The sequence below is a fragment of the Alligator sinensis genome, unplaced genomic scaffold (assembly GCF_000455745.1).
Source record: "Alligator sinensis unplaced genomic scaffold, ASM45574v1 scaffold361_1, whole genome shotgun sequence".
Taxonomy (NCBI): domain Eukaryota; kingdom Metazoa; phylum Chordata; order Crocodylia; family Alligatoridae; genus Alligator; species Alligator sinensis.
Window position 1 is genome coordinate 2,777,805 of NW_005842007.1, and position 23,884 is coordinate 2,801,688.

Here is a 23,884-nt window from a genome sequence, read left to right on the forward strand (position 1 = left end):
GGCAATTGCGGGGGGGACTGTGGGTGTGGGGGGGGGCTGCTCAGGAGGGGTGGGTCCCCCGGCCCCCACAGGATGCAGTCCCATCACACAGCACATGGAATGCACCCCTCTGCAGGGCCCCAGCTCCCCCCTGGAGGGCCACAGCCCCCCTGTGCATGGTCCCAGGCACTCTGCAGGGCCACAGCCCCCCCATGCAGGGCCCATAACTTACCTTTTGCATCAGCAGTGGGAGTGGGGCACTCTGAGCCTGCTGCTGCTAGCTCCCAGCTCTTGGGGACTGCATGCCAAGCCCAGCTGGGTCCTGCTGGCCCTGGGGCTTCTCTGCAGGATCTGACATGGCACATGGGGACCTCATGCCAAGCCTAGCCAGGTCCTTCAGGCCCTGTGGCTGCTTGTGCTGCCCAGCCAGGTCAGTCCCGTGGCACACAGGGACCTCGTGCCACAGGACTGGCTTGGCTGGGCAGCACAAGTGGCTCCAGGGCTGGCAGGACCCAGCTGGGTTTGGCATGTGGTCCCCGCATGCCGTGCTGGGTCCTGCCTCTGGCGGCAGCACCGCCTGCCCTGCTGTGCCTGCAGGAAGGTGGCGCATGGCGGGACCTGGCCTAGTCCTGTGCAGCTCACTTTTCTGGCTTTGCACCAAAGCGGGTCACATGCCTCTGGGAAGTGCAGCTTCTGTGCACGCCTCCTGGAGCTGTGTAACCTGCTCCAGTGCAAAGCCAGACTAGCAAGCTGCACTGGGCTGGGCCAGGTCCTGCCGCGTGCCACCAGCTTCACTGCAGCTGCTCTCCTCCCTGCAGCCCTGCATGGGCTACTATGCCCCCGGCCCTGCACACCTGGGGACATCCGCCCCCGCAACTCCCCACATCTCCTTGACATCCTCCTCCACTCCAAATAGACCCCAAACAGCCCCACCCATTCCTGATACTCCCCATGACATGCCCCTGCCACTTCTCACACCCACTCACTCCCACCAACACCCATAACCCCTCTGACCTCAAGTCCCTAACTTACTTTTGACAGTGCCAGGGCAGCACTGCCCACACGTGCCTCTTGCAAGGGTTTGAGATGCTGCAAGAGCCATGTGCACGCTCATCTGGATGTGCCTTTTGAGTCAGAATACTTACTCAAGGTTGCAGAAAAGAGGTCAGTCTTCCTGCTAGGATCCTTGGAGATGTGTGTTTGCTCTTTCAAATGTCAGGAAAGCAGTAGGATGAAGGACACTACTTTTTCTAATCCACCTGCTGTTTTCAGCCCCATGTTAAGATTTTATTAAAAAAAAAAATTGAGCAAGGAATTCCAGCAGTATATGACAGGGAGTTCATGTGAGCTTGCAGGGCAACCTCCAGCACGGAGGCAATGATTGAGGGGAGAATTTTAGATCCAAAAGCATATAGGTTTTAAAGCTAGAAGGGACTTTGATGATGGTTTGACTTTTTGTATTGTACAAACCAAAGAACCACACCCAATAATTTCTGCATCAGATCTATAACTTCTTCTATCTCTGTAACATCACGAAATACCTTGAGTCCTTCCCTAAAGGCAGGGAACAATTTAATTCAAGTCAATCTACCACAGAAAAAACAAAGATGTCTTTTCGCTGGTGACCATTAAGAGCTACTTAAATCAATATATTGTACTACATGTGGATTCCAATGCTCCCCTGTCAATTAAAAGAAAAACTATCATATTATGGTTAATGTAACTTGGTAAACTCAGTCGCAGATTCCTGTAGAGATAAAATGTTGGTGGACATGACAAGAATTGGCATTGCCCGGCAGTAACACATTTTTTTAGCATTTCCCTCCATCACTTGCAGACTGTAGGGGCCAGACACTCTGATGTGATATTTACCTGCATTTTATTCTCCTGCCTTTCTGTCTCTTTAATTCTATTCCTTCATGTTTCTCCATTTTAGAATCCCATCCCACTCTGGCATTGTGTCAGCAGTAACATTCGCAACTGAAATTAGCTCAAGTAACTGTTTGGATTGGGAAAGGATAAAGTGTGAAGCTGACTAACAATAGGCTCACTGAAAAATTCAGGCTACTCTGTGGTTGGCCACCAGAAATATTGGAGATCAATAAAATATCTGCGTTTTTACTTTCCTTGGGAACATAAGTTCCATTTCATGATGCTCTTATCGTCTCCCAGAGAAAGGCATAAGGTGGTTTTGTAAATCATCAGACTATCAACCAAAAGTCCTGTAGTCACTGTTGTTCAGACATTTAGTTATGCAAATGACTGTTCACTGTTTTCTTTAATGTACAGTCTCTCCTCATTTCTTGCTGTACGGTCATAAACTTCATAGATGCAGTCCTGAGGCCACTTACTGCTTTCAGATAGACGTGCTAAAATTTCTCGAAAGCAGATGCCAACAATTGCACAGCACTTGCAACTTTTGCTAGTTCTTTGGATCTGTGTTCATTGGTTTAAGGAAAGCTCTTTTCCTGTCAGTTTCTTCTAACATTATTACTGAAACAGGAAACGTATGAGTTCTTCCTTTTAAAACATAATTTTTCCTTCTGTAGGTTTAGAGACTAGCACTTGTACTTTAGCCAACATAATTTATGATTAGCTAATTTAATCCAAATGACATAATGTAAGTGAGCCTGAAACAAACTTCTACCCAGTTTGCCCTTAAGTGTAACAAAGTATTTCTAAACATCTACCAGACTGAATAATTAACCCCAAGGCTGAGCAAATGAGCAGAAGAGATCTCACCCACACATTCCTTTGCATTAACAAAAGGAAAATAAAAATATGGCAGCCCATGGGTTAAAAATACCAAGCAAAGGTTTGAATTGAATTTTACAAGCAAGATTGTGAGATACAGTAGAGTTGGTACTGTTTCCTTTTATGCTGCCAAAAACTCCCTCCAGTGAACCATCTGATTTGTACTAGAGCTTTGCTGGCAACAGCTGCAGCAAAAGACTGTTTCAACTATATGTCCTTTAGTTCATTGCATTTCTTTGCCTATTCATAGATTCAAAATTGATTGCGTATTTTATTTAAAAAACCAAAACCTCCAAAAACCTTTTTCATTGCACAATATCACTGATGGGGCAGAGGTATTCCTGACACTCTTGAAATGGTTGTATGAGGTTTTAACTCTGCAATGTTAAGTTACACAATTATGGCATCTTCTACTTTAAAAATACAAGAGTTAGCAGTGTCTCCAGCTCAGCAAAAAGTATGGCAAGGGAGGGTCTGATAATGTCCTTTTAAGATGGGGATGATACTGCTAAACCTATTTGCGAATGTTTAATTTGGACTAAAATACTGTTTCCTGTGGCCCAATGTGTAGCCTTACTGACTTCTCTTAAAAGAGTCCTAATGACATTTGTTTCTAATGAGGAAAAATAAACTGCACTGTGGGAAAATCGACTAAGTAAGATAGTATTGGGGTCAAAGCCTAGCTAGTGTACAACCCAGGCAGGATGCAGGAAAGTGTTGCAGAAAGACATCTAGAGCAAAGAAGGAAAGTCTGTCCCCAACTATATTGGGCTAGTCCTTACTGGTTGCTGAGAAAGATGGAGAAGAACGTAGATAAACAGCATTTGCTCAGAATCTTTGCACAGAGGCTTCCCCATGGTGTGGAGGAATATATACCATGTTTGGGAGTGTGGGCAAGACTATGCACCCTCACTGAACTGAGTACGTGGGAGGAGATGGGACCTGATGTAACCTGAGTAGACTTCCTCAGGGGATAGCTGTTCTGATATAAATGTAAACGATGTGTCAATGGGCCATTTCTAGGGTTTCCAGTCACTCCTACTGTCAGTCATTGTGCCTTTTTCAGGCTTATGTAAGATTTGCTCTTAGAAGAAATGAACAGGAAAGTAGTTATACAGACCTTTCCTTGAAGGTTCTAGGGAAATATATCAGACTTCAAGGATGGGCAAAGTCTAGCTTGTGGGCTGGATTGGGCCCACAGTGGACTCCATTTTCCAGCAGCCCCTGCCCATGCCACTGCAGCCGGTTTCCTTGAAGATCCCAGGAGCATAAGGTTGTCACAGTGCAGGGCCAGGGTTTCCAAGGAGACCGGGCCAAACAGCATTGGTGGGGCATGCAACTGGGGAGGCGGAGGTCTGCTGCAGGGTGGGGGCCAGGATCTTATGGCGGTGACAGCATGGGCCAAAGCTGGGGCAGAGCTGTGATCTGCTGTCTGCATGCCCCGGGCAGGAGCATGCAGACAGCAGATTGCAGCTTTGCCTTGGTGGGGTGTGCAGGCAGCAGATTATGGCTTGACCCTGGCTCTGGACCATGCTGTCACCGCCACAAGTTCCCGGCCACAGCCCTGGAGCAGACCTCCACCCAGCTGCATGCCCTGCCAGCACTGCTTGGGCCAGTCTCCATGGAAACCCTGACCCCGTGTTGTCATGGCCGTGCTGCTCGTGGGGTCTCCATGGAAACTGGCCAAGTACTTAAATGCACAAAAGACTTCTACATAAGAAGTCAAAGGATCGCCCTACTGTGTGATCCAACAATGAAATCCTGACTCTCCAAGACGCTTAGGTGCTCCCTCAATAAAAATGATGTAAGCAACCATGAATCCAGTACAGTAAATGGGCCCAGGTTTGCAAACAAAATTACACCATACTCAAGTTTTTTTTTTTTCAGGGCTGAGACTTAAAGACAATTTTTTAACAAATATAAGGTAAAATCCTATCCCCACTAAAGTCAGGACAAATTGTGCCATTTTCAACAGAACTGGATTTCATCCTTTTTTATTTCTGAAAACCAAAATGGAGTTTATCCTCTCTGCCCCTCACCTTTTTTTTTGTGGGGGGAGAGGGGGAGGCAACCACTGGATTCATGGTTGCTTACATCATTTTTATTGAGGCAACACCTAACTGTCTTGGAGAGTCAGGATTTCATTGTTGGATCACATAGAATGGCAATCCTTTGACTTCTTATGTGGAAGAAGTCTTTTGTGCATTTAAGTACTTGGTAGGATCAGATACTTGAATTCTTCTCAAAGCTGAAACTAAGCTACAGTTTTTTGTAACTATTCAAATATTTACATTACTGTGATATTCAAGAAAATCATTTTCCATTTTTCCAGCTATTGCAGTTCAAGAACACACTGAGTAGCTTATTCCATTGATCTTTCTAAGATAATAATATGGTATCCATTAATCTAATAAAGTGATTCTCAATCAGGGTGCCATAGCACCCTGGGGGACCATAAAATCCCTTCAATGAGATTACAGGGTGCTGTTGAGTATTAGCACCGTTAGATGTGCAAACACCTACACATGATTCACAAGGTAAACTGAAATATTTCAGATAGGACTCCAGTGTCAAAAACATTGTAACCTGTTGTGGTCTCCCTCAGTTCTTTGCAACAGAAGAATTTCTCTATTTTTTCCATACTCAAGAAAAAGTGAAATCTAAAAGATGGAATTTGAGGGGTGCCCCAATTCTGAAAAAATTGAGAACCACTGCTTTAGTATCTAGTACTCGACAACTATTTAATACACATCTCCTCACAGCATCATTTTAGGGTAGGGCAGTTATAATATCCCCATTTTGTAGGTGGGGGATTAAACTACAGGAAGACAAAGGGCAAAAATTACACAGTAATTTTAGACAGCTTTTGCAGCTCTTAACCCCTGGATTGGCTGCACGTTAGCACCTTTTAAATGGCTTAAAGCACTCATTATTCATTTTAAAGTTATGGCACTCCCGGGCAGGATTATCTCTAGTTTGCCTAATTTTGCTTCTCTTCTGTTAAGGTGTGGCAACTCTCCACAGATATTCTGCCAAATTGAAGTCCTCCAGCATCCCAGGATGCAGTGGCACCTCCTGAATCAAGGCAGGGACTCCAGGGGGCAGTGGGGCTGGGCACGATTCCTCTGCCCCACTGCTCCCTCCAGGCACAGCTAGCACTGCAGTCCTGGAATGCTCAGATGCCATGGTTCCTCCCAGACCAGCTCATGGCTCTGAACACCCAGGCTGAACTCAGGCTGCAGTGCCTGTTGGAGGGCAACAGGCTGGTGCTTACCCCTCCCACTGACCCACAGTTGAACCTGTGCCCAGCCTTGTGCTCCACTACAGTGCATCCCCCACCCAGTGCCTGCACCCCCAGGACTTGGAAACATGCCCTGATGGGGCTGGGCAGCTGGAGTAGGGTGGAGCTTGGTGGCTGCAGTGCAGCAGCCTGAGGTCAGTTCTTGCTGACCTTGCACTCTGTCAGACTGTGTGGGGTTGAGCCACTGTCTCCCCCAACCTGGCTCACCTGGCAGTGGCTGCAGTTGGCAGATGCCTGAAGCCCCTGAACCCTCTGGGGGCTGGTGGTACAGGAACTGGACTTCCCTCCCCTGCTGGGCTTGGGAGGCAGCTGTGAGTGGAACAGTCTCTCTGCCTGCTTTGTACAGCCCCAGCCTGGATGGGCAGCACTGAGCTCTATGCTCTGTGCCTGGAGCCACCCAGCTGTTATGGAGGGTCAGGGGCTTCAGGCACCTTCCAGCTATGGCTGCTGTTGGGTGAGCCAAGCATGGGGATCTGGCGACTGGATCGTGCACAGCCTGGTGAATCATGGGGTCAGCAGGAGCTGGCCTTGGGCTGCTGTGCTCCAGCCACTGAACTCCACCCTCTTCCAGCTACCCATCCCCACCGGGGCATGTGACTGAGTCTTGGGAGCCCAATCTTTTTTTGTTGTTGTTGTTTTTGGAGCTCACCTCCTTGCACTGCTGTTGACTGGGCACTGCCTCCACTCTGAGGAACCCAATCCCTGTCAGAGCTCAGGCAATGCTCATCCAGGTTGCAGCCTGGGTGGGGGCGGCATGGTGGGGTGGGCTCCAGAGAAAAGAAGGATCAGGCCCCTGAGAGCTCAAGCAGTGAGCCATTCTGGCTCCTAGTCCTAGTCCTGCTCACCAAGCCTCTAGTGTCAAATTACAGCTGTGCTAGTGAAGGATCAATGGTTTTTCACCTTAAGGTGATCCACTAAGCTGAACAACACTAAGCTGATTAACATTTGTTCGGCTTACCGTGTGAGGTGTACCAAGGCCCTAAGGGTATGTTTCTACCACAGCACTGATGCTCCCAGGGATGCTCCCACTGATGCTTTTGAGCATGCTCCATGCATCCTTTTCCACTTATATGCTCAAGCTGAATATGAGGTGGTAAAGGTGCCCTGGGGACACCTCTTGTGGTTGTTCTTGAGCCCTCTTTCTCTAGCATACTTAGCAACAGCCATGGTGGGGTTTGGGGGATGGGGAGGGGAGATGTATTTCTGGAGCAAATTCACTTTATATTCTGCAAGGCAGAATGGGTGGGCAGGATGCTAGAGAGATTTCCTCCCTATAGTATAGGCATATCCTATGCAACTTACCCAATTTCACCCAGGAAATCTGTGTTGGAGTCAGAACCTGAATCTAAGTTTTTCATGTTGCAGACCACCATGGTAACTGCTGGATCATCCTCCTTCTAAATCATTGAATGACACTTCCTACTCTAATTAACCTATTATTGAGAAGGAAAATTTAATTTCTTTCACCTATGTAGACTGATTCCGTCTTTTCCTCCCATTGCCAAGTAATTGCAGGAATTTTATCTTCCTCCAGCTGCTTGTCACATCATGAAACAGTAATTGCTTTGCTTTTACCTTTCATTTTTCATTTTGGAAATGTTGTCCATATTGACATCAGGAGCACTGTAAACTTCAGTTTCTCTGCTTAACATACAGTCTGTAATGTAGCTGGTTGGAAATAAAGTTTTGTTGGAAAATGCCAGTCCATTGAGCATGAAAGGTTTTGTTCAAAATATCTTGGGTTCAATTAACTTTCACTGAATCAGAGGCAGGGTTCTGATGGAATCTGGAAACTCCAAGGAGTCAGGAGCTGAGCCCCCAGTTAAGCTTGTGTTCCCAGGGCTTTCTGACCTGCCAAGTTCATTTGCAAAAGCCAGAGACCCTGCAAGCTTTGAGATTCTAACTGTTAGGCAGCGCGACTAGTGGTCCATGGTTAGGGCAGACCCACCAGAACGGTACAGTCCAGGACTTAAGGCAGGCAGCCATGCCTAGAGGTAGGAGCCTGAGAGCTCTGGGACCCCCAACTTTCACTGAAGCATGGCTTCTGGTTTTCTGGAAACCCTGAAAACTTCCAACTGGGGAAAGAGGGTCTCTGTACTTTCAGGCTTCCTGCTGTAGAGGTGAGATTCGTAGCTTGGAATTCCTGGGATGAGGTCAAATCTCTGGTACAATCCACGTAGTAGGACCACCAAATAATGAAAGATTCTGACAGCCCCTGAAGCTACCCATTGAAACTGATATTCTTGCCAATTTCATTACTGCTGTTAAACCATCAAATGTGTGATTTCTTTGAGCAGCTCTAGGTTTGGGGAACTTCTGTTTTCCGAGAAAGTTTTAGAAAATCATCAGTTTTGTTCCACTCTGGGTTGATATCAGAGATTTTTAAAATAATCTTATGATGAACCAGAAATCTTACTATCTGGCCAGTGCTCATTGGTAAGGTCTGTAAAATCGTGTTAAGCTGTATGTCAATATTTTACTAAAACCTTACCACCCAAAGACTCAATTTTCCTTAAAAACATGAAAAAAAGGAATATGAACATAAGCAAAGTTCTGAAAAAGGCCGTGGAATCTTTATTCTTGGAAGTTTTTAAAGAGCAGGTGAGACAAATTTTTGGCTGGGATGGTTTAGACAGGGATGATCCTGCTTTGAGCAGGGGGTTGCACTTGATAATCTTATGAAGACCCTTCCCTATTTTCTCTGATTCAAGAACTATAGAAGTATTTCTAATTTTTAAAAACAATTCCTCATTAGAAGGTTCTTATTACTATGGTGTCAGCACTTACATGTAGTTTTGCTCTAACTCCTGTTATTCATTGCCACAGGAAGTGGTGGAGGCAAATAGCATAGCTGGTTCAGAAAGGGACTGGATAAATTCATGGGTGACAAATCTATTAATGGCTATTGAACAGAATGGTTGGAGATGTTTCATCTGACATCTCTCAACCAATAATGGTTGATGCCGAGGAGGGTATTGAGTGCGCATCTGAGATATCCAGTTCAATTTTTCACTTCTGACACTGTCAGAGACAGGATATTGGGCTGGATGGACTGTTGGTCTGACCCAGAATAGCACGTCTTATGTTCTTCCTAGACCCCTTTCATTTCCTCATGATTCTTTTTAAATGAATCAGCTTAGGTGAATCTAAGTTTAAGACATGTAATCATTTAGATAGAAGTTAAGCAGTCATGAGGAAATTAGCAATTCTTGATATTCTGTCAAACTGGAACTATGCATCTGACAGCTACTGCAAATGATGGTAATATTCGCTGCTGTTTTTAAGGTAATTTGACTGGTCAGCTTTCTGGCTCATTATCCTAATACAGGATAAAAGTGAGTATGTCTATTTTTTCAGTTCAGAAGAGAGAAGTAATTGCAAATATTCATCAAAAGAGAGCACTGGCTGCCAGTTTAAGTGACTTCATAAAGCACTGAGCACCTGTTTAAACAGCTGATAGTGATGACGATGAGGCTGATCCATGACATAATTTGAGGTGTAAATATTCAGAAATGAATACAATGGAAACAGCTTGGGACTACTTATGGATTCTCCAGAATCCTTCTTTTCTTAAACACAGGTTTTGGTTTTTAAGTAATGCTGGAACAGCATTGTAGTCACAATGCCGTGCATTGTGTATGGATTCTTTTGGCAGGTGGTTCCTCGCTAGTGTTGATGTCTTGTACAGGTCCTATTGCAATAGTGAAAGGTTTAATTGGTCAAACTTCTTGCTAGTGTAATTCCATCAACTTCAAAAGGCTTCTAGGATGTATGAATTTTTAACCAGTAGAGATGTGCACAGGCTGTATTATGTAATTGTATTGCATTGTGACTGAAGTATAGAACTAGGAGTCAGGAGGGGTAGATTTCAAACCCAGATCCTACAGTGACTTTTAATGGGGTCTTAGGCCAGTAAGCTAACATCTGTACTCAGTTTCTCTATCTTTAAAATAGACATTAGAATAATCCAACTTCATGGGAATTTAGTAAGGATCAAAGCAGCTAAGGCTGATGAAGGACTTTGAGGCCCTGGAATAATGTGCTGCAGAAGTCCTAGAGTACAGCACCAGGCAGCACAGTTTGGGGAGGAAGTAAGAAACCAGCAGTGGCAATAGAACAGGTTAGGACTATTTAGAAAAGCTGGACACACACAAGTCCATGGAGCAGGATGAGATGCACCCAAAAGGTGTTAGCTGATGTGATTGCATAGCCACTGGCCATCATCTTTGAAAACTCGTGGTGACCAGGAGAGGTCCTGGATGATTGGAAAAGGGCAAACATAGTGCCTAGGTTTAAGAAAGGGAAAAAGTAGAATCCAGGGAGCTACAGACTAGTCAGCCTCGCCTCAGTCCCTGGAAAAATCATGGAGTAGATCCTCAAAGAATCCATTTCAAAGTAGTTGGAGGAGAAAAAGTTGAGTAGGAACAGTCAGCATGGATTCATCAAGGGCAAGTCATGTTTGACCAGCCTGATAGACTGCTATGACAAGATGACTGGCTATGTGGATATAGGGAGACCAGTGGATGTGGTGCATCTTGATTTTAGCAAGGCTTTTAATATGGTCTCCCACAACATTCTTGCAGGCAAGCTAAGGAAGTATGGGCTGGGTGAATGGACTTTAAGATGGATAAAAAACTGGCTGGAGCATTGGGCACAGAGGGTAGTAATCAGTGGCTTGATGTCCAGTTGACAGCTTGGGCGCAATGTCCAGGGCTTTGCAGGCTGTGAGGATGAAGTGGGATATGAAGGGGTTGGGAGCAAGAAAGATTCGTAAGAGGATCCCAGGGCCTCGAGGGACTGCAGCAGTGAGATTTGTGTGCTCAGAGGAGCAGGAATAGGGCACAGTGGAGTGTGAGGGGGATAGTAAGGTGTTAGGGGAAGTTGGGATGTGCTGGGTGTGCGGGCCGACTCCCGATCCCGCCTGGATCACCATGTGCGAGCTGTCTCCCGATCCCATCTGGGTCACCATGTGCGAGCCGGGGTGAGCCGGGGGCCCATCTTTGTGTGTACACAGGCTGTGGCCGGTAGCCCGGGTACACGGGATTGGAAAAGGCCGCGATGAGGTATGACACGCTCTAGCTAGAATCAGTCACGGAGGCGTAATGGTTGATTGAAAAGATTATTTACTTACACCCAAGGTGGTAGTGGTGTAGGCTGGTCAGCTTTCCAGGCTCAGCTTCGCTTGAGTTCTCGGTGGAGGACTCTAATACACTCGGTTCCTTGACCCCGGAGTGATTCAGGCTCCGCGGGGTTCAAGAATTCGTTCCCACGGAGCAGCTGTATCTCCGTGAGTGTTACTCGGTTCCCAGGTCCCCCGGAGTTGTTAAAATCTGTGGGCTCGACAATTGGGTCCTTAGGATAGGGATACGTCTGGGCTGCGATCGGCAATGGGGAGAGGCTAGAGGTTAGTTGCCTTGGAGTCGTTAAGGCTCTGAGGGGACGGTAAATAAGTCTAAATTTAATAAATTAAACCTCTGTTGCCTTCTTAAGGAAAAGCTGGGTTTGTATGGATCAGCAGCGCTTAGAGATCCTCACGCTCCTTTCCCAAACTCCACGTGCTTCCTTTCTCTCTCCTTCCGATTTGGGTGGAAACCACCCAAGCCTTTTGTACGGCTAGCAAGCCAATAGCTAGCCGCCACGTGTGCTTACATTAAGACTGGCCAATAATGTGGCGCGAATCCTAATACAAATGGCAGTGACTCCTTGCATCGCGCATTGCTATAATGCAAAAGAAATGCACTATGCAAAGAAAGCTACAGAACTGGTGGGAAAAGCTCCTGCACACGGGTTCTCTGTTGCAGCAGAACACTCCACCGTGCAAAAGAGCTGCAATTTGGTGGGAACATGATTTAGCGATGCCGAAGCACACTCAAATAAAAAAAAACACAACTTTGGGTTGTGACACTGGGGAGGAGGCTGTGCAGGGTGCAGTGTGTTCGTGGTGGAAGTGAGTGGGTAGGGTAGAATTCAATGGGGTGTGAGGGGGATGGTGGGGTCTAATGGGGCTTGGGGCACAACTGAATGGTGCTGAGCATGAGAGATATGGGGTATAACAGGACAAAGTGGAGCCCAGGCCCATGAATAAGAAGAGTTGGAGGTGATGTCTGACAGGTCTGAAGACACTAAGGGTATTCTCTTTATAGTACACAGGATAATAGGACTAAGAAAGCAGATTCTTGGAGTGGGAGCCTATAGTCGCAAAATATTTCTTTGAATGCTTGGGTGACCCCAGAGTAGATGTAACTGAATTTCTTCTAGTGCTCTCCCTGTTCTTGAATGAATAGCAAGATGACCTGTCTACCTAATCTGTTCAAGCTATGATCATACTATGCTCTTAACCAACAACAAAACAATCCTGAACTTAAGGGAAGTTCAGAGTGGCATTGAAATTATATGCTTCATCAGCTCTGATTTCTAAAAAATCTGTAAAGCAATACTGTGAATTAAGTTTTTCATGATAGGCATTTCTAATATACCAAATTCAATAGTAGGCCTTACAGTGTTTAATTAGCAGCTAATTATCCATTTTATAGAAAAGGGTCATTTACTCGGGACAATGCTAAGCTTTGCAAAACTATTACAATGAGCAACTTTGCCATTAAAAGTTTCTGTTACTCACTGAGAAAAATACAGTATCACTATAGTAAAACTCAGTTCATGTTTTGTTATATATACATTTTAAAACAAAGAGAGTATTTAATTTTTCAAAAATGTTCTTGTCACAGTTAAGGATGGCTAAACTATTCAGAAATGTGATTTTTACATTCAAATACAGGAAATATCTTCCTCTTTGGAAAGAAAGCCTTTTTCTTTTCCATGGACAGGGAGATTGTATGGCAAAATTGTAGCACATTTTGGTAGACTGTACAATGCATAATATTATGCTTTATTCTTCTTTGTGATGTAAACTTATGAAACTGTTTTGTAGCTAACAAAGGGCAAAGCTGAACCTAAATCACAACACAAAACATTATGCAACGTCAGTTCAATTTTCATTACAAGCCTTGAACTCAGCTATGAGACTACATGTATTCAGTGAGTCATGAGATGGACCAGTATCATGGAACAAAAGACTTGGTACTGAAAGTAATCGTGCCAGAAGCAACAGTGGTATATTGGTGGTTTAAGCTCCACAGCGCGGATGAGAGCCATTATAATAAAAAGTTGGTGTGATGTTGATGTTGAGACAGTGGGTGTAATATGCCACTGCTCTGATCTGGTATTGTCTTATGATCACTGCACTGATGTAAATTAAGAATCAGATTGAGAGTGTAGGTTGAGAATCAGATGTTCTTTGTGTGGGATCTTCCCCCTTTCTGCCATCTGCAGATCAGTAGTGCTACCTCAGGCTGAAGTCTGATATAGTCTCCATTACTGCTCCTCCTATCTTGTGCATTTATAAGGTTTGGGTGGTGAACCCATATAGTCACCCTTCTTGAGTTCTATTTCATTACATGCTGGACTTTTAAAACGAGACTATCTTGAAATGCAGTGGGGAAACTGCAGTAACAGAAATGTGCTTTTATGCTATTAATATGGTATGTCAAAAGTGATATCTTTTTTAAAAGATCAAGTGAAATGGAAAATAAGTTTTTGAGACTCTTATCTGCACTTTTTCAAGTAAAACAAGCTTAATTTTTGTTTCTCTAAAAAAAAATGGAAACGTTCATAAGGATTAAAAAGCCATTTTTGTTGAAAGAATTTTTTAGTGAAAAAAAATCAACCAACATTAATCAATGTATTATGAAAAATTCTTTTTTTGTTCCCATGCAATGACAGTGATTACTATTGCAGTATTATAGCGATAGCCTACATTGAAAATTTTCTGTAGTTTAAGTCCTGCTTCCTCTGAAATCAATAGACTGTTCCTTTGTCTAATTATTCTTCAAAGTAGACCTCATAAGTATTGCAAATCCTTATCTTACATATCAGGTAACTGATGAAAATTAAGTAACTTGGACAAGGGTAAAGAAGCAGTCAGTATTGGAACTAGACTGAGTTGTTGTGTGATCAAACTACTATACAATTGCTGGGTAAACCTCATGTATGCTATAGAGGTTATCTGTTGATTATCAAATTTAAACCACATCTGAAATTATATTGGATGTTGCTGCCTGTGCTTGGAGCAAAACCACATTCTACATTGCTATAGCTATGTTCATTGCTGACACCCTTTGTCATCAGAGGGTAATTTTTGTAGTCTAGACAATGCTGGATTTGCAATGAGAAATGAGCACTTTAGGTAGACATGTAATAGTAGTATACCATTGGGAAAAAAATTATTGGAACTGGGCCAGTAATTCTGAGATTCAAAGAATATTGCAACAATGATTATCCCACATTTAGAAAAAAATCATTGGGGAAGCTTTATTTTTTGAAAATGTACCAATTTTTTCCTTGATTTAAAAAAAAAATTCTTACAGTAAACTGTGTTCTGGTGATGGAAAGGTCTATTTTTCTACTGCCTTTACCTTCCCTTTGCTTGCACACCCTTGAGGTAATTAGCGTAGGTTAAAATTTACATAACTGACTTTGGGGTTTTGCAAATAGGAAAGATGGAAATTTATACAAGGTGGTGAATAATTCATTTTTAAAGCAAGTTTCCTGTGTTTTATCATGTAGAAGATGTATTACAGACTCACAGAGGTTTTCTGAATAGGACCCTAAGCACTGAATCTTTGATATATATTTTATTTCCTAGCATAGGTAAAGAAATATTAACCATGACTCATTGCCATTTTCCTGTTCAATAAGATTTGAATAAACTTAACAAATTTATTAGGTAGATGATAGAGCTTTTAAAAAATTATCCTGACACACTGTGACAAATATTTTACTGAGATCAAGAAGAAATGCTTCTAACTTGTACTCCCATTGCCATTTCAGCCACAGAGAGACAGAAAACACAGTGCAGTTCGTGTATGTAACCCAGACTTCTTTCTGAATATTCATTATTTAATTAAGCTTAGAAAGATAAACATGGGAATTTGATACTTCAGGGAGATTGGTAATGTTATATAGAATGTTTTACTTCAATTTAAACCCAGACTGGTAGTGTTTGAAAATTGTTCTAATCTTATGGTTATCTGATGTCTTGTGTGAAATGAGTTTAAGGGTTTCATCCCATTTCTCAAAATATATAGGTATGCCTATCCTGTCTGGGTGGCAATCCTAGGAGTTACCGCCAGGCAGCGTATTGTCCACTTCTGCTCAGCCCACACAAAGCCTTCAAATTAGGCAGTATGTCTCATTTAGTGCTTCCCTGAGCACATGGCAAGAAGCACACGCAAGGCAAAGACTGAGCACAGCCTTGGGATGGGGTAGTGATGCTCAGGCCCACACTAAACCTTCCTGATTTCTTGGCTTTGGTGCACGCTGAATAGGTTCAAGTGGGTTGTTCTCACAAACAGTTCGGGGCAGGGAAACTTTTGCCTACATCAGCACTAAGGGCCAGATCCACAAAGAGGTTTAGGGCACGGACAGAAGTGCGGCTCCCCACTGTAATTCAGACCACTTTGCAGAAAGTGTTCTGAGTTTCAGCGATCCCCCAGACCAAACAGAACTTCAATGTTGGATCCAGGGGGGAAAACGGGGCTTGGGAATCCAGCTCCCTCTGCTCCCTTTCCCCTTCCCATTCTGAAAACAGTTCAAGGCTGGGAGGCAGTGCAGACAGAAGTTATTGAATACACTATGTTTTGAAACAACTTCATCTAACCCTCATACTGTGTGGGTTCAGATTTTTGTGGAATCAGGCCCTTTTAAAGCACTACAGCTGTTTGGTCGTGGCTGTAGAGTGCTTTTAGGGGCCAGATCAGGCAAAAATTGTTACTTCTGTCTGCACCCTTAGGCTCCTTATTCCTGTCCTACTTCTGCTGCTGTCTAAGTCCAAAACTGCATTCCTTTGAACTCCCATCCCACTGTACCGATGTCCTACCCCTACAGTTGAGAATGCCATGGATGCTGGCTCCATAGAATAATGACTTTTCCAGCATATATTTTGCCAGTATAAGGACAAAATAACTCCAAGTCCTCAAACTCTGTAATAGTGAATTGCTTGGAAAGATGAATGCTCATAAAAGTAAGCTCCCACACCATGCAACATGCGCCCCAGCTTCTTTTACAGGACATTTAATATCAGCTACATAATAAAGGGCCTCAAGACTTGGTATGGATTTAAAGAAGGAGAAAGCAGAGATCTCTTCAGTGGTCTGTGATAAACAAGAAATTAGCAAGAATATAATACTTAAGTATAAGATAAGCATGGCAAAAAGACGTTCGGTACAGGCATTGCAGATAATGGCAACTGTGTGACTGAAATTCTTAGTTACTCTGAAAAATTTTGGCCATAATATCTGAGGCAAACCTTTGCAAAATGGTATTAACTCCAGCTTTTACAAATGCACTTTTGAGAAGATAATATTAAAAATAGATATATTTTCTTGCCTGTAGGATTTAAAGCACCAAAAGGAAGTTCTTTCTCACAAGAAGAAAATATTGCACAACAAGTTCCATACAGCTTTTCAGAGGTAAGTAGCAGAAAAAATATTTTGCATTTCTGTTGCACCTTCCATCCAAAGATTATGCTTTCCATGTGATAACAAATTAGACTTTACAAGTCAGGAAGTAGGGCTGCCTTCAGTTTGCAAATGGGGAAAATGAGGCAGAGAAGAATTAAGACCTATATTTTCAAAAGCCTCTGATTGGCAATGCCTGTTTTTAGTTACCCAGCTTGGGACATTTGGAGCCTGATTTTTAGAAGTGACATGCACTCGCAGTTCCTGCTGCCTTTCATTACCAGTCATGGGCCCTAGCTCTTGCAAAACTCAGAGGAACATAGGACTGAAAGGTAGCTCCAGAGCTACTGAGTCCAGTTCCTGCTAATGGCCGGCAGACATTACCTGAAGAAATTCCCCAAATCACCATTTCAAAACCTTGCCTATAATTACAAGGAACAAAATAAAGAACCACCCCAAAAACCAGCAGGCTGAAAGAATTTCAGTAAAAAAGAGGTACTCCTACTCAGAAGTCCCTTCAGAAGTTTTGTCTTCAGGATGGCCAAAGATCATTACAGCAACTTCATGAAAATAGCAACCCAATAGATTCAGATCCTATAGTTTAGCAGTAAGGCTATTTTGTATTATTGTTTTATTCTGAAACTTAATGTTCATCTTGAATTCCTCAAATTCTCTTTAGTATGTGAACACATTTGCACTGACTAACATTTCTTCCCCTCCCCTGCCCCACTCCTGAAGAAATCCTTAAAATAGCAAAATGTGTTTTGTAAGTTAGCTTTAGAAACTTGCTGTCCATAGAGCATAATATTTCATGTTATTGCATGGATAGTTAATTTTTTATCTATTTTTTTTAAACTTAGGGATAGACTCTGACTTGTACTTAACTAAGTGCAAAATCATTGGAGGTATGAGGAAAATTCCAGGCTTTATTGTTCCTCTGCAGTGACCAGGCATAATCACAGTGTCTGTCTGACACAGAAGGAATGTAGAGCTTGCAGAAACTCCTGCCAGATCACTGGCACAGTGGCAGTGAACTAGGCCAGATAATGGACATAAGCACCCTTTGCAACTAAGGCTGAGCATGCTGCTGTTTGGGCAAATGGGACATGAGACTGATCTGCACTTAGTTAATAAATGTTAGAGATTTTTTCCCCTATGAATAACTCTCCAGGCAAACCTATGTATTCTGGAAATGAACAGCTTAAATTAGCTTTCTAAATACTCCCTTATCTTGCTTAGTTGCTACCTCTTCCTGAGAGATTTAAAGCCCCAGTGGCTTCTTTCATCACCTCCCACCCCTGATTATGAATTACTTTCATGCAGTCATAGAATAGAATAATTGCAACACAGTGTTCAAGGTTAATGCATAAACTTTCAATAAATATATTAAATAGTGTGCACAAAAATCAGAGAGGAAAATTTTAAACAAAACAAAACATACCTATCTGAGGAAATTGTGATCTATTCATGACAACTTATGAGCAAAAAAAAAAAAAAAAGGCCTAAATTCATCGAGTAAATTATTCACTAGGCTCCAATATCCAGCTATGTTAGAGAAACAAGGAGAAAAATGTTTTAGCACTAAAAGAGATCAAATGTGGTTATTTAAATGTTTGATGTTCAGTAATGAAAACTGTTTACCTTCATAATTGTGTATTAGCAGCTAATAAAGGCAATAGATACAGTAGTTTAAAAGTAATAAAATCAACAACAAAGTGTATTTAATTTTAAATTGAATTGCTAGCAAATGGGTGTCCTAATGAACCCCTGTGTCAATGTAGCTCTAACCAAATTAAGTGAAATAATTTCCATCATGAGCAACTAAATAAGTGCAAAGTTCCAAACAGGCCATTCTTCTTGGGGAAGAAAAGTTAACTTTTCAGATGTTTTTGCTGGAAGAATAAGCTAATAAAATTCAAGCACCAACTTGCCTTTGCTCCAGTTTGGAAAATTAGGCCAAAGCTGACCTGACTGCAGTTAAAGGAAATCTCCAAGTCTGTAATCTCTTAGAACCTCTTAGTAGGTGCATCTACACGAGATGCTACAGCGACTGGCTCGTAGCTACAGCAATATAGCTTCGGCGGGCATGAACCATGATGCTGACATTGCTTCACAGTAGCAATAAACTACTGTGCAGTACCTCATTGCTACTGTGCAGTAGGGTCGGAAATGACTCGTGCACCGCTGGGACTGCACAGTACTGGCAGTTACTGTGCAGTCAGTTAGTACTTGCTAAAGCATCTGAACAGTTGGGCGCTCATGTAGACACGCCCACTGAGTAGCATTTGCTTATGCTGTCCCATTCTCATTGGTGTCAATGGGGTTACTTATGTGAGTAAATATTGCTTATCATAACAGGTGTATAATCTGACCCTCTGCTTATCCCTTACTAGGATGGAGTTTCCATGGATATCATTTGGAGTTTTCTGAATAAAAGATTAAATGCTAGTATACACTGAGGTTTTGTACTGATCAAACTATCTTTCTTAAAGAGACAATGATAACCTCTACTAATATGAGCCAGTTTTAAGCCACTCTTAGGCGCATTTTAATTGGGTCCAAGCTAATGATTATTTTGATGTAATTATATCAGTTTCTAACCTGTCCAAGAACTTTGTATGTGCAAGGCCTAAGTAGAAACTGGGTACCTGTATATGAGAAGTTTACTGCAGAGCTGACTAATTCAATCTGCAGTAAACATCTTGGCATCTACATGGGCAAGGCTATTAGGCTGGAGTAAACTAATAAACTCTGCAGAAGGGTTGTACTTGTAAATATAAGTACTACCCTGCTGTGGAGTATTTTACCCTGCAGCACTGCATGTGTAGACACAGATGTGGCTGGCTGGGGCTTGAGGGTGCTTCAATGCAGGGGCTGCCTGCTTGCTGATCCCCTGGGCCCTTTGCCAGCCAGAGCTGCACTGACCCAGTTCAACGTGCTGGTCCTAGGCACACATGTAGATGTGGTGTCTGGGAGCAATAAACTCTGTTGCAAAATGCGCCCAAGTTTTTTGTATTGCATTAATATGCATGTGTAGACACACCCACTGAGTTCTACCAGTTTGATTAGAACTTGGAAGGAGCAGTGCAGGATGCAGCAAGAAAGACTTTGGAGGAGGCCCTAGTTTACTAGTATAGGGCCTGCCACTACAGTTGCTATTGTAACTATGTACACCCAAATACATAGTTACAATAGCAACTGTAGTGGCAACCTCTCTATTAAGAGTTCTCTTAACAGAGTCAGTTTACTTTTACAAACACAGGGTCCTCTCATGTTAATACCCACCATGCAGTACATGAAACATGAGTGAGAACATAGGCAACCCATAGGAGGGACAACTGGGGCAGGGGCATGTGCTCCCCTTGAGCGCACTGGTGCCTCCTCTGACAGTGAGTGCTCCAGCTGGTGGGGGGGGCACAAAGCACTAGTGGGCCCCCCCGAAACTGGCTCTGCCAGCAGCAGAAGTGCTAGCACTGTCTGCTGAGAGATTCTCCCCCCCACCCTCCCATTGCCGACTGTCCGCTGGTGAATTCTTCCCTAGTTGTGCCCTGCTGGTGCCCCGCCAGACTCGGGAGGCACCAGTTGCCCATGAGTGAGAACACTGAATTATGTCTTATACTGAGAGACCTGTCAGAGTAAATTAGAAGCAGTAGCATAACTAAGGGCAGGAGAGGCGTCAGCCCCAGGTGCCTACTTTGGAGGGGCGGGGGAAAGCAAAAAGAAGGTAGCAGACACTACTCCTGGCTCCGCCACCTCCATTGCTCTGTGCAGTGCTTCTGCCCAGTGCACAAAACTGCCCAGTTACATTTCTGATTAGAAAAGAGGATTATCGAGGGGAACAGCCTAGGCAAGTTTTGTTGCTTCATGGCGTTCCATTAATATAATGCTGTTATGTAGGTGCACAGAAAGGAGTCTCCCAGCCTTCTGTGGCCTGCATAGGAGACTGACAGAATTGCAGTTACAGAAATGCAGGAGCCCCTTCCTTACTACTTCCTGGTAGTGCAAAAAAGGTGAATGCAGTTCTAGCTCCACCTCCAGAGCTTCTGCTCTGCACAAGAAGGAGGAATATATAGTATCATATGAAACAGCCAGCCTGTGTGTCCACTCCCCCTATATACTAGGATGGCCTATTTTCTTCACAAAGTAGAATGTCTCTCAGTGCTTCTCTGGAGTGGATCATTTCTGTCAGTGCCAATCTGTTCTTAGACAGAGCACTGGAGTTCCTGCTGGTGGCTCATTTGACCCCAGAAGCAGAACCCCATTTTAAAAAAATGTTCTTTGAATAATGAAAAAGATGGTAGAGAAGAAATGATAATCCCCAAGGATTATTGTCTGGGTACATACACATGTTCATGCATATGTGTGTACAATCTATACTGCAAACAAAAAGGACTACAGCCTTAAGATTTTCCAATTTATTTTAGTTGAGGATTTGGCTCTCGAAGTATTAGTAGTGTTTTATTTTATTATTGGTAATATATAACTTCAGCCTTAGCACAAGTTCCTATACAATGAGAGTACATTATTTATGTTCATATTTTAGGAAGGAAACTCTACATTCTTTGATGTCAGCCCATGATACAGACTGACAAATCTTAGTTGTGCCATTAAAAATGGAACTGCATTTTTCTTATGCCTAAGCAAGCCATTCCTTTGCATTGAATATGCTTGTTCTCCTTTGGTCCCTGCAAGGCTTATAATATATTTAAGGAAAACATCAAATTGTGATGTAGTTCCAAAGGCAAACACTTTTCACTTATGTGTTACAATCAGTTTCTTTTTATTTTTTTCCCCTCCCTTGGAACTGATGCAGAGTGGAAAGTCAGCCATTGAAAACAGCACTGAGTGCCTGCAAAGAGGAAATTGTAGCCAAGTTTGGTAACCTTGCAGAAGTGAATAATGAATCAAATGGAACAGCAGGATTTTGCTGGAAGGTGTGTCTCTCCATGAGTGCTCTTTTTCCTGATGTAAATTGCTAAATGACTAGATCAGTTGTATTGACTCTCTCGCATGAGTTTTTTTTTCCCTTTTCATAATTTTAGAGGGCAGGATTTAGCAGGTTTAAAAACAAGTATACAGTTACTTCTGCTGGAAAGCATGAATAGAATGTCTAAACTACTAACTGTGAATCATTTGGGCATGGGCAGAGTTCTTCAAAACGGTTTGTCAACACTGGCCAAGTAAAGTATTTCAATAGGAGATGAGCCAGCTATGCCACCATGCAAATGAGACGGACTTGAGATATGATGAATCTTCTATCTCCTTTTCCTACTCCACTGACGCTCGCTTTGAGGAAGGTTGTAAATGCAAGAGAGATTGTGGTATAATTCCTCAGACTGGCGTTTCTGCCCCCCAGTCACTATTCGATTATCTTCCAAATTGCTGTGTTTCAGAGAGATAAAGATTTTTTATGGCTTGCTGACTTGAAACAACCAGAAGAGCCAGAAAAGAGATGGCTAACCGGCCATGCATAGTAATTCCATTGGTAAATGACAAAATCTTTGTTTGTATGACATTTCCAAAATTACTACAGAAGATGAATCTAAAATACAAAATGTCACATTTGGCATGCAAAACTATCAAAATATATTTCAGTATAAAATTCAGAGAGGTGTTTAATTTAGAATGTGTTTAATAACTAAGTCTGCCTGCATCAGTAATCCTGCCTTGAGGTTTAAAAAGATTGTCTTATTTATTCACATGATGTTAATTTTTTTATATATGATTCAGAAACCAAAAAATATTAAGGTTAAATCTTCATTGTTAATTAAGATTTTCTAATTAAACTGAAAATAATTGTCATTCAGATTAGTTGTTAAGTATGGTTTGTATTGGAAAACAAAAGAAGTTTAACAACTTCAACTGTTTATTTAACTGCTAATTTAATTCCAGAAGCTTTCTATCTATATGGAAATATGCTATCTCTTCCAAAATAAATCCAAGGCAGGATTAAAGAAGAGATTATTAGCAACTGTAGGCTTATACTCAGAGACTACTAAATCTAGTAGTCAAGGTAGCCACTTCATTGTAAAATATGCTATGGATTTCTGCATCACACTAAATTAACAGAAAACCTCAACATATCTGATTAGTAGTTATACATTTTTAATTATACTAGAAATGCTTTTATTGCCTTAACGTATAAAGGCCAAACTGAAACACCAATTATACGCCTAATTCTGCAAGTTTTACTGAGGCAAAACTGAAATATTTACTGAGGTGGTAGAATGAATACACCACCCTGGTTCTGATTCTGCATCTTCATTCAGGTAAGACTTTTAAGGATCGTGTGATTCTTAGGACCCCGTGTCTATTCCACTCTGCCAGTATCTATGCTATAAACTGAAATTCTACAATAATTATTGGAAGGGCATTTCAAATACAGAGTGAAAATTGTCCCTCCTCCTCAGCATTCTGTAACTCAAAGAACATTTTGTCAAGAACAAGTAGCAGCTGTTTCCTTTTGTCTGGACCTGGAAGAAAGGTCCCTGTGGGGAGTTGTTATTAACTCTACATGTCTTGTACTTTGATTACTATTTTTAAGAGTTTCTGTTTTATGATAAGAAGGTGTATAACATTGTACAGCACTAATAGCCTTAGCAAGGTTAATAATTAATATAAAAACATTGACTGCCATGTTTCTTACTATGTGCCTCTAGCCTTGATCATCATGTACACCTATCATAGATGTCTTAAAAGGCACACTATATTTTTCATAGGTGTCGATTTCCTGCAAACTCTGCCTTATTATTGCAGACTGATGGTTTCTGGTGTCACACTCCATTAGCACAGCATGCTTTAAAAAATGCTTGTTTTTTCTATTTTCACTGCAATCTACATGTTTGCCTTTTGACCTCTCTAATTACAAATCCTGTGTCTTCTTCTATTATCATTGCTTAATGATGGATAATTGCAAGTTCAACAAAAATAATTGTCTACTTTTTGATGGTGGCTTTTTGAGGAATTTGCTCTTGCTAATTGTATAGTTAAACTCTTGCTTCCTTCCTCATTCAGTAACCTAGAGCCTTCTCCTTAGGTTGACTGGTCCAAAGCACCTCAGCCCATTGAAATCCAATTAAAATGCCTACGAGGTGTCAGAGACAAAGTACCCAAAGGTTGCTACGTCCTCAAGGTTTCTTTGCTCAGTCATTTAGGGGGTAATGTGTTTCATTGGTCCAAAATGAAGGAACAACAATGGGCCGGGACAACGTTGCCAGTTAGCCATGATGGAAACTTCTATGATATAGAGATCTGTTTCAACCACAGCATCCATACAGTAAGCAACACTTCTTAAATATGCTGTCTTTGCTTTGATAGTTAAAACACAAACACTCTT

At 42.5% G+C, this 23,884-nt stretch overlaps 1 protein-coding gene across 1 annotated transcript in view; it reads left to right on the forward strand.

The window, feature by feature from the left end:
* OFCC1 (orofacial cleft 1 candidate 1) overlaps positions 1-23,884 on the forward strand; it is a 112,672-nt gene that overhangs the window by 85,300 nt on the left and 3,488 nt on the right. The window contains exons 10-11 of the mRNA XM_014519073.1: positions 16,484-16,560; positions 21,362-21,482. Of these exons, the coding sequence (XP_014374559.1) occupies positions 16,484-16,560; positions 21,362-21,482 (198 nt within the window). The remainder of the gene's footprint in view (positions 1-16,483; positions 16,561-21,361; positions 21,483-23,884) is intronic.